The sequence below is a fragment of the Phyllopteryx taeniolatus genome, chromosome 20 (assembly GCF_024500385.1).
Source record: "Phyllopteryx taeniolatus isolate TA_2022b chromosome 20, UOR_Ptae_1.2, whole genome shotgun sequence".
NCBI lineage: Eukaryota > Metazoa > Chordata > Actinopteri > Syngnathiformes > Syngnathidae > Phyllopteryx > Phyllopteryx taeniolatus.
The window spans coordinates 14,003,677-14,015,614 of NC_084521.1; the positions used below are offsets into that span (position 1 = coordinate 14,003,677).

The 11,938-nt window shown below is 42.8% G+C and overlaps 1 protein-coding gene across 1 annotated transcript in view; it reads left to right on the forward strand.

Annotated features, from left to right (window-relative positions):
- The window catches only part of ctnnd2a (catenin (cadherin-associated protein), delta 2a), a 244,102-nt gene extending 232,846 nt beyond the window's left edge, over window positions 1–11,256 (forward strand). Inside the window, exons 26-29 of the mRNA XM_061757693.1 lie at window positions 15–146; window positions 455–525; window positions 1,652–6,497; window positions 8,782–11,256. Of these exons, the coding sequence (XP_061613677.1) occupies window positions 15–146; window positions 455–525; window positions 1,652–2,056 (608 nt within the window). The 3' untranslated portion in view covers window positions 2,057–6,497; window positions 8,782–11,256. The remainder of the gene's footprint in view (window positions 1–14; window positions 147–454; window positions 526–1,651; window positions 6,498–8,781) is intronic.
- Window positions 11,257–11,938: the final 682 nt, after the last annotated feature.

The following is an 11,938-nucleotide window of genomic DNA, read 5'->3' on the forward strand; positions in this document are numbered from 1 at the left end:
GCGCGTGTGTGCAGCAAGCGCTCCAGCCTCTCCGAGAGAGATGGTGAGTCTGAAGGAACGCAAGCTGGACTACGATTCCACAGCAACCAATGCCGGTTTCCATAGCAGCAAAGGCGAGCATACATCCCGGAAAGATGGCATGGCAGGTGTGTATGAGTGTGTGTGCGCACGTGTTTGTGAGTGTGTGTGTGTGTGGTGGGTCTTTCTTTTCAGCCACTTTCATGATGTTGCCTTTTTTTAACTCTCCATACATAGTGTTGTTCTTTCTTCTTTTGGGGGTGGGGGGTTAGCGTGTAATCACTTTTCTCAGTTTTTGTATCTTTTCTATGTTTCTGTTAGTCCTGGAATAAAGAGTGTTAGAGTGGAATAAAGTACTTTTTAGGTTTTTCAAACAGAGTAAAGTAGCACTCCACGTGTAAATGTCACTATTAATCATCTGTCTTTTCAATTCAAGTGTCCTGTGGAACATCTACATTGTTCCGAAACTCATACCTGACTGCCAGTGATGATATCAAGCCAAATCAGGTGAGCTGATAGTACCAAAGAATGTGTTTTTAATGCATTCTGTTCACCCTGACAAATACCATATCCAGCATGTCCTTACTTTTGCGTATGCTGTCAAGAGATAATAGCTTGATGGAATCTAAATACTGTCTCACTGTTATCGTAATTCCTCAAATAGTGGTTTCTGTTCTGAAAGATGGCATGTCTCAATTAGTTGTGGAAAAAAATGGCTACCCCCAAAATGTCTCCCATTTTTCCCTCAGGAAGAAAAAAATGAGACGGCTGTAATTACATTTACTATAGCTGTGTTTCCCAAAGAGCTATGGTTCTGTTCAGTTCACAAGGGCATGGTGCGGTATGCTCATACACTGAATTAGTTTTCTTCAGCCAGGGTTTTTGAGCAGGTCTGTATTAGTTCTGCCTGTAACAGCAAGACCTTATTGATATGAACGAAGAATTAAAGGCCGCAAAAAAAGAAAGTGCTAAAGTGAAGGAGTTAAACATTGCATTCCCATTGTACCACAGACAAACCCGTTTTCAAGAGAAGCGTGTCCAGCTGCACCCTACAAATAAAGACCTCACATCAGCAAAATGTCTTCTCTTCTCAAATGAATACCTGTTACTCTCTACACTTGAAAATATAATCACAGCTTGCAGTATTTGAAATATATTGCTATATAAATAAAAAGGAATGCGCTGGAAGAGTACAGGAGCTTAAGTATATTCAAAAATATGGTCCATATACTGTAAATACTGTTGTTGATAGTTTGAAATAATACAAGCATTATCGTTTCCTGCATCAATGTCAACAATATAGTGCAGTACAGTATAGGTTTTTCCACATACAGTATATACCAATTAATCAGTGCACAGACGAAAAAAGGTCCAAAGAGAGATGGTTTGTTTGAAGTTATTCTGGTAGCCCTGGCAGCTTTTCAGGATGGAAATACAAACAACTGCATAGCATTCTGAACCAAAATGCAATAGATGTGCATGTAAAAATGAATATGGAGCATGTGCCCACCTCCTGTTTTACGTTTTGTGTTTATCAACACTGCCTGAAACCTTTCTCTGCATCACCTCACCTTCTGCCTCCCTTCACTGCACTCCACCCCCAACCCGTCTCCCGACACTGCACCCTCGACAGGCCCCAGTTCAGCCCTGCACCATGCCCCCGCAGCCTCAGCAGGACAGTCCGTCAACAGCCGTGCTAAAAGACTATGACCACTACCCGCCCCCCCCTTCCTTCCCCCAGCCTCTGCCTCCACAGCCTCCCCCTCAAAGCCAGAGCCGGAGCTTCGACGAGACCTACTACGAGGACCAGGGACCGACTCCGCCAACCCAGCCACAGCCGCAGGTCCAGGCACAGGCCCAACCCCAGCAGCCCCCCAGCACCACCGGACCACCCCGGGACCCAAGGGAGGACCTGCGGATGCATCTGGGCCTCAAGTCCACTGGCAACTATGTAGACTTCTATTCAGCATCGCGGCCATACAGTGAACTGAACTACGAGACCAGCCACTATCCAGCCTCGCCTGACTCGTGGGTCTAATTCTATGGACTATGATGATGATGATGAGGGGTTAAAAAGCATCTCTGTGTGTGGAGGGGATTTTTTTTTCCAAGCACATCAAGTTTGCAAAGTAGTCTTGAATCCCCTGACAAGGTCTTTTTGTGCTCTCTCATAACAAAAGCAAGAAAAAGTGATGTATTCAGGTCAAGTGACAAACAATGCATGTGCATGCCAACATCTTTTTTTAACCACCGCTCACTTTATGTCTTCAATCTCAACCCCACTCCACGGAGTGAGTGCCAGGTGTGTGAAGGGCCAAGAAGGCAGTGGGCAGTATAAATAGAGAAAGAAAGCAAACAACAAGGCAAGAGATGACCGTATGATAGGGATGGCATGAGTAAAGAGCCTTTATCCGCGGGAAGAGTCCTGACCTTTCGTTGAAAGCAGTGCAAGCAAAAGAAGGTGACTTGCACAAGGCTTCTCAAGGAGGTCAGGAACAATGGAACAATATCAGACCTGAGGAGAAAAGTAGGCGTTTCCTACTTCCTAAACGTAGCACTGCTTCTATCCCCTGCCCTTTCTTGTTGTTGTTATTGCCTTTTTGCCTATGGAAGCCTCTGCATTTATTTTAAAGGAATGTCATGGGTTTTTTTTTTCTACTTTTTTAGATTTTTCAAGAAGTCATTTTATGTATTGCAGATAGATGGTGTGCACACTTTTTTTTTTGGATGCAATTCATGATTTGTTTTTAAGAGAAAAACAACAAAAAGACGTCAAATAAGAAACACAAGAAGCAGACTTCATCACCAGGATGGAAGTCAGCACAATCCCAGCTTTGCAGTATTTGTGTTTATCGACCTTCATCCAATTGAATATTGTGGTGGAAAATTAAAATGCGCACGTGGAGAGTTGCTCACTTCTGAAGCAAGAAGTGCTTTTTCACTGCCCAAAAAAAAAAAAATACATTTCCAAGCACATTTTGTCTTTGGGAAGGTTCGTCTTGTCTTTAGTTGGGAGCATCATCACTTCTGCAGGAGTAAATATTGTACAAGCCAATGTAAAGTGACAAAGGACAAGAAAGACCCTGCCAAACCCCTCATGATGGATAAATCCTGGATGACTTTAAAAGGCACATTGTCTCAGTTTTCAGATACTGACTGGATGTCTCGCTCTGCTGTTTGTAACTTTTATGTTGCTGTGCCCCTGATCTAGATATTGCTGGGAATTGTGGGTAATTTCCCTGAGATGTGCAGCGCACAGCTGCCCTCCGTGTCGGGCTGAGCATACGTGGGCGTGTAGACGGATGAGTGTGTTTTTGTGTGCATGTAGGTGACAGAATGCGTGGCCTGTACATAGACTCATTAACTCGGGTGAACGTATTTATGCATGCATGTGTGAAGTAGTGTGCGTATGCCTCTATTGTGTGTCTGTGTGTGCGACTGTGCGTGGGTTTCTGTACAATTCAATGTCCACACAAGGCATTCCTACCGAGAGTCCGTCTGGTTTTGCTAACCAAGGTACAAATCACTAGAACGAATTGTTGATATAGAATGACAAATCTATAAATATATGAATATAAATATATAATTTTTATGTGCAGATATCTGTCACAAAAGCGCAACCAATGTTTGCAGAGAAAACAGAACTTTAGTTCACTTGCTCTAATCGTGGAAACTGCAGCTCCCTGGCACCCTGCCCGTCCCTCCCCTGACGAGACTAACCAGAAATCCTACCTGAAGGTGCTCAGGCTCTGGTGCGAGTTGTGTGTTATTGTGTAATCCATGCTTCTTAAATGACCCTGCTGAGAGAGGACCGTACTTGAACACAAGGAGAAATAAAAAAAAAAAAAACATGACTCTTTGCAAACAACTGTCATTGGGTGTTTCTGTACACAAACTGTGCGTTGGTGCCCTTTTCCACGGCAAGGTACCTACTGAGCTCACCACGGTTCTACTTACTATTGATGATTTTTCACTGGCAAATCCACGTTCTAATCAGGGTTCCAAGCATGCCAAACTGGCCAGAAATACAAAAAATAAACACGCACGCTAACGTTAGCTTACCCTGTTTCTGTACCTTAGCTCTGCACCGTATTATAATCCAGTCGCCACTTTAATGCAGTCGTCAGTTTTATTGCTGCCTTCAGTCTCTAGAATATGTTTCATTGCCTCATGAAGTTAATACAGGAGACCTTTTTTCTCTGCCGTTGTTGTTCATTGGTGACATTTTGTCGATTGATGAGTTCAAAATAGCAAGTTGTATTAGTTACCACCAAATTACCACAAGTGGAAAACTAACACCAAACTGAACTAGTACCGTGCAGTGGAAAAGTGAAACTCTTTGTGATTGCTGGCCTTTCGATACTGTCATGTCAGAATATACACACAGCCGTGGCCCAAGTGCTCAGGATTTCCGCCTGCCACCGCTAGGATAGCGAACAAGTAAATTGATCGGCAGACGAATGTGTGTGTGTCCATATGTTAATTTTGTGCTTGTAGTGGTGTAGAAGTGAACTGTTCATATTGAGGTGTTTCTAATATGTGGCTTATTTTTATTTTAAGGAACGGTGAGCACATCTGGTGAGCACATCTGCCTCACAGTTCTGAGCTCCGGGGTTCAAATCCCGGCCTCGCCTGTATGGAGTTTGCATGTTCTCCCCGTGCCTGCGTGGGTTTTCTCCGGGCGTTCCGGTTTCCTCCCACATTCCAAAAACATGTGTGATAGGTTGATTGGAGACTCTAAATTGCTCTTAGGTGTGAATGTGTGCGCGAATGGTTGTTTGTTTATATGTGCCCTGCGATGGGCTCGTGACCAGTTCAGGGTCTACCGCGCCTCTCGCCCAATGATGGCTGGGATAGGCTCCAGCACGCCCGCGACCCTGGTCGGGATAAAGCGGTACGGAAAATGGATGGATGGAGAGGACCAAATTATTAGAAACATCTCTCATTATAATGATGCCCAGTTCTACACCCCTTCCATTACAATAATGACCGTGGGTCTGGTGAGTGCTTTTCACTTCAATTGTATTCCTCTAAAGTTGAGTCATGACCAGCCGAGATTATTGCGACAATATTCATTACATTTCAAAGTCACAATACTGACTATACGATGCTGTACGTAAGCACCAAAAATATGAGCGATCTGACACTATGCAAATATTGTCCATTTGCATTGCCTATGCACAGATCCTTAATGGCCGCTGTCTTGCGTCCTTCCACCTCGGCTGATGGGCAACACTGTTTACATCTTGAGCAGCTCCCAACAACATTAAATGGGGGCTTGACTGACAGGCTTTGTATATCACTGTTCCTTCCTCTGATAAAAGCTAATGTACTTACACAGCACGGCAGTTAGGCATGTCAAAACACGATGTGGGAGCTTATATTTCACTGTGATGTTGGCACGGAGTGACAGCGCTGCGTTGTTGTCCGAGAGACGTTGCTAATTACACAATGCAAAGCTATAGAGGGATGTGCCCATGGTGACAGAATTACTGTACATACAGCATTGCAATCTTTAATCATCCTTGACAGATGAATTGGATAAGTAGGCCATGACACTGCACAATTGAATGTTTGTGAAGTGCTCTTGTAGAAATATTTTCGATCGGTGGTTGTCGATCATTTTCTTAATTAAGGAAAGGTGGCATGCTCTATTAATTGCCTTTTTTTAAAGTAAAGACAAAAAGCAGAATGATAGACTGAACTGCAGTAGAGGCTCAGCGCTAAACATTTTACTCAAATGCATTAAGACCATAGTACCAACAAATAACCCTGCTTTTTGGTCAACTGTCATGAAATACAGTATATGCATGGCGATGTGAAAGTGGGAATGCAAACTTATTGTGTTGAGCTAACTTTTATCGCTCGAGAAACCTAACTCCATTCGCTTTTTGTCAGTGTGTCATGGCAGATCAAGTAGTATATCTCAAAGGTTTTTAGTGGGCTTGAGGTATGGGCTTCCAAGTTCTTCAACACCAAACTAATTATTCATGCACTGGAATCATGCTACCAGGATTGGGACGGTACAGGTAACTCACGGTATGGTGTGTACACATGACAATAAACACAGTATTATAAAATATGTAAACTGTAAACAAAAACACTACTTGTGTAACAGTCGGATAAAGCGTGGGTCGATTGCCACTGCCTGCACGCCACTGCAGGCATGACCAATCGATCCAACTGTTGCACTTAGATTGGGAAATTAAAATGTCACGGAAATGTGCACAGGCACAACATAACATTGGTTGTGCATTTTGACCAATGGCCCAAACCACACTTAATTACTCGAAGTCGTAGGGTGTGTTCCAACTACAGGGGCATCACACTCCTCAGTCTCCCCGGTAAAGTCTATTCGAGGGTGCAGGAGAGGAGGCTCCGTCGGGAAGTCGAATCTCTGATTCAGAAGGAGCAGCGTGGTTTTCGTCCTGGCTGTGGAACAGTGGACCAGCTCTACATCCTTGACAGGATTCTGGAAGGTGCGTAAGATTTTGCCTAACCAGACTACATGTACTTTGTGGATTTGGAGAAGGCATTGGCACTGTGTACCTCGGGGAGTCCTGTGGAGGGTGCTCCGGGAGTTTGGGGCACCGGACCCCCTGATACGGGCTGTTCGGTCCCTGTACGACAAGTCTCAGAGTTTGGTCCGCATTGCCGGCAGAATTCGTTTCCAGTGAGGGCTGGACTCCGCCAAGGCTGCCCTTTGTCTGTATATGCTACCCTAGGCTCAAATTCTTCAGCACTTTAATTTTGATTATCATAGCTATGCAGATGACACACAGTTATATCTGGCAGTGTCTTAGTTTCCAAGCAACAAATGCAGACAGTAAAATATCTTTCAACAGTTTTCACTCCCTTGTCATGGTATTCAAGATTGAAAACAAAATTAATCCACTGAAGATTTGAATGAAGCGGATACTCAAATTTTTGTCTTTCGAATCCTCAGCTTGAACAAGTGGTTTTATGTTTTTATGGTGTCAGCGGAATGCAGATACAACTGTGAGTGATTGAACGTGCACACACACACACACACACACAATCACACTGTGATTGATTGTAAAACGATCAGGCATGGTTGTCACACCGATTTCAGACGCAGCTTCTTGAGAGTTGTGTTGAATAGTTTCACCTTCTCGAACAGTTGGTGGAAGTAACCAAACTAAGAAAAAGCTCAATTGTATATGTGTACCTAACCTGGACTTGTTAAGTTACAATTGCCAAGGAAGTGTTTGGATCCATTTGTTAAGGCTCTTTGCGAATGAGTTGACTGCTTTTTGTTTTGTTTGTTTTTTATGTTTAGGGTCCTTTTTTGGGCACTTGATGCTGGTGGATTTGTTTTCCAAATTTAAAGAAAGCAAAAGTTAAGCTCGCAGAAGTACCCTTGGAACAAGAATTAATCGGTTAATATTTAAGTCAAATAAGATGCTGCATGTTCCCAACAGCTGGCAGCAGAAATCAGGCCACTCTTCAGGCATGCATAACTTTTCCCTTATTTGAAGCCTCTTGAAAAGATTTTTTGCTTCAAACATCTTTTGCTCTCAGGTCCTCACCCGTCCGACCCCCTTAGATATGCATCCGCTGCATTTTTTTTATTTTGACACTTGGAAGCAATGCAGACAGCCTTTGATCAGCAGCACCTTTAAGGTGGAATGAAGAGCTCTTTAGTAAACAGACGCTTAGTTATGCATTCAGCAGATCCGGAACAGCGTGCGGTTGCATTTATATGCAGCCACTTTAAGTGGAGCTTCATTTTAAGTGTTAATATTGACTAATATTTTGGCTGTGCTGTTGATCTATGTCAACTCTGCATTTTGTTTAATGGGTTATTCTTCTGCTGCCATACGTTCTGTACTGTGGATGACTGAAGAGAAAAATTTACAGTAAACAAAGAAATAGGCCACATCGAGTGAGATGTTCACTTATTGTATGTTGGGCATGCGTGTTATCCTGGTTCAGTTCCACCTGCAGGACAAGATGTTCCCATTCTAGTATTGCCAACTCTTTTCGGAGCAGGCGGACTGAACAGCATGGTTTGATGTGGCTCAAAAGCTTGGAGCATATGAAAATTCAGAACAAAACCGATTATCCTTCAAAATAATACTGTTTATTGGCAGATCACTGTCAACATGAGGTAAGTTTCATGTGTGTTTGGGGTGGGGTGCTCATTGTAATTTCTCTTCACTGTTTTGATTACGTTCAAATTACTGTTTGGAGCTCCAGTATTCTCACAAGGTAATTAGTTTTGATTGCCAGTAGATCCCCATTTAATAACCACCCTTTATTGTCTACCTCAGTTCTCCGTTCCTTGGAGAAAAAGAACCAATCGACTGTATTGCAATGTATGATCTTCTTTTTCAAAACAGTCTCTATATATCTTTTTTTTCTTTATAACGATGTTTGTTGTTCACTGAAAAGCATACTCAGTGAAACCTGCACAGCTGAACGCTATCGGTTCCGTGTCGCTGGTTGACTTCTAAGTTGTTCTCACTGCTTTTCAACACTTTTCCCTAAAAGAAATCATTCAAAAGGTTTAGTTTTACTGTCATATGACCATAAAAAGGAGTTAAACTGAAAGTCAATCTACTCACCCTTTAAAGAAACCTGACTGACACATTGGTAGAGGAAACAAGAAGTTGTTTGCAGAGACATACTGTTACCTCTTATGCACTGTATGGTTCTTTTCCAATCGGTCAAAACAGTAAACAGTGAATCAAAAATACTATATCCATCCACCCATTTCCGTTACCATTTATCCTCATTAAGGTCGCTGGAGCGTGTCCGAGCGACCTTGGCCAAGAGGCGGAGTACAACCTGGACTTGACGCCAGCCAACCACAGGCAACATGAAAATGAGTGTGTATACACGCATGCGCCTGTGTGCATGCCTGCCTGTAAGAGAGGAGTGTCCAAGACATGATTTCATGCATTTGAGAGAGCACGTGGGCGCATGAACCTGTCGGCTTGAGCAAAGGCATTCACCTGCGACGTCCTCATTCTGTCTCTCTCCAAGACATCGATTGAGTGCCCCTCCTCTCCAAGGCCTGGACACACACACACACACACACACACACGTGCGTGCGCACACACACAGATATCAGGCATGGGCAGGTGTCGAGATCACTGACTTGTGGAAAGGATTGCGCCCAGGACAGTTTAATGTGTGCCATGGATTTACACTCTGGGTAATGAATGCTCTCCTTGCTCACACTATTCTATAGTTACGTCAGAGAGGTAAAGGTCAAGGAGAAAATGGAGGGAGCACCCAAAATGACACATAAAGGAGGGCTGAGGTAATGGGGAAGCTTTATTTGGGGCTCTGTTTAGTTTTCCGCTTTAGGGAGCTCACAGCCCAATCCTGCAGGGCACAACGTGCCCACGTGGAGATTGAGATGAAGTGAGCGCCACTTTTCTTCTTAGTGGTCACAATTGTGTACGCAATTGCCAATGGACACACTTAAGTCGGGCGGGAAATGTTTTTCCTATTGTGGGGGCTTTTCCTTTTTAGGCTCATACTATGAGGTTATTTTACATTAAAAGCACAACCGCACTAACGAGCATTGCTTTTCTAATGAACATAAAGTGTTACAACTGCGCAAAGCTATGTAGAAGACAAAGGCCACCATTACATTTGTTGGTTTATCAATGCTGCAACGATTGTTCATTAGTTGGCTACATCCTGGTTCATGGAAGATGACCTGCCATGATCTGTATTTTGCAGACAATGCATTTGTACATTTTTATTTAACTTTTCTATGTTGTGACTTTGTTTTCCTGTGTATTCTCTGTCTGCTTGTTACGTCTTTGTCTCCAGTTTGCTCCCCTTGTGTCAGCCAATCAGCTCTCTCAATCCGCTCACGTGTTGTCAAGAAGTGCCTCGTTGTCTCTACAGCTCGTTTGTATTTGGTTCCCTGTTTTTAATGCCCTCTTCCTGTGTTGCATGGACTCTCGAGAACCAGTGTTGTCTGTCATCTGGGGTGGTGAGTCCCCTATTTTTATTTGGTCACCCTGTACCCTGGTTTTCGGACTGTGTTAATTTTGTATTTTTTGCTCCTGCTATTTTTGAGAATAAATACTTTTGATCACACTACTTTGACATTACCTCGAACTCCTGCTTTGCCTGCTTTCCTGAGGTTGGGTCCGCCTGCACACCACCAAGATGAGCCCCCCCGGCCAAAACGTGACAGTGAGAAACAGCTGGGCAGTGTGATTATGATTTTGGGAGCAGAAGGGTGCTTCCATTAATGTCACCGTGACTGCAAGGGTGAAATAAACTACTGTACCAGTGCCTTTTATCTATATTCTCCCCAAATTGTCATCCTTGGTGCATGCATGATTCTCTAGTTTATGGTTTTGTACTCAATGCTTCTGAAAAAGATCATTAAAACAACTAAATTAAGGTGGCCTTAGACTTTTGCACAGGGTCGTACTGTGTATATTTTGTTGAAGCATGGTTTGCAATGTTCCCACAGGCCTTCCACTCATGGTTGTGCTTACAGTACGGCATTAATGAAAAGGTGCCACATGGATGTGTCAGTCAGTGCTGATTGATGACCAAAAAAAAAAATAAGCTAAAAAAAAGTCTCTCAGCTTGAAGTACTCCCTGTTGATGTGTTGTCAGTAAAAATCACATCTTAATCAACTTGTCTTTTTGAATTTGAGTTTTAATTAAAAAAATATTAACATATGAAAGGACACTGTTCCCAATTCAGACTGCGTCCCGACCTGCATGTGAACTCCTGGCCTTTTGATTTGCTGTCAGCACCCTCCTCAGGGGACAGTGAAGCACCTATGCCAATTTACATCCAATATTTAATTATTTTAAGTTCTGCTCCTGGCCTATAAATTACTAAACGGTTTAGGTCCTGAATACATTAATGAAATGCTAACAGAATATAAACCCAGTAGGGCTCTGAGATCGACAGAAGCAAACATGGTGAAGCAGCATTTAGCTGTTATGCTGCACACAAATGGAATAAGTGACGTCAGCCACAAGTGGGAATGTTTGAATGTGTGAAGGTTCAAAACTCTTTGTTTTTCTCATGCTTTTTAGAGCATTTCCACTTTTAAATGATATTTCTTGCACTGTTCGCTGTTTTAATTGTACTTTTATTTTTTTTCCTCTTTGGTTTAAATGTTTATAAGCACTTTTTTCTTTGTTTTTAAATGCTTTTAATCATGTAAAGCACATTGAGTTACCTTGTGTATGAAATGCGCCGTATAAATAAATTTGCTTTGCTTATGACTGCTACTTACGTCCTTGCTTGCAATTCTCATCTGTATCCAGTGGCACACGTGTGCCGTAGGGGCCCGTGCCCTATTTATTTTGTATTTTATTTGATCATAATAGCTGTTTTTGTGTTAAGAAATACTAGTATTGAGTTGAGACATTAAAAAAAGAAACAGTGGTGTGATTTTGCTTGTAGATAATCTATTCTGCAACAGTCTATCAAGGTTTGAGCTGAAATTTGCACTCTTAGAACTTTGTTACCACAGTAAATTGACACATATTTGTACAATATAACTGAATAATCGTGTTATTTTTCAGTAAACCATCCATCCATTTTCCGTACCGCTTATCCTCATTCGGGTCAAGGTGACTTTGGGCGAGAGGCCGGGTACACCCTGAACTGGTCGCCAACTATTCTCAGAGCACATATTGACAAACAATCATTCACACCTATGGGCAATTGAGAGTTGTCAATTAACCCACCATGCATGCTTTTGTAATGTGGGAAGAAACTGTACAGGCGGTACCCAGAGAAAACCCACGAAGGCACGGGGAGAACATGCAAACTTAACACAGGCGAGGCGGGATTCGAACGTGGGTCCTCATAACTGTGAGACAGATGTGCTAACCAGGCGCTCACCGTGCCGCCTACAGTCATTACCACTTTTATTATTATTATTTTTAGAACAGTTCC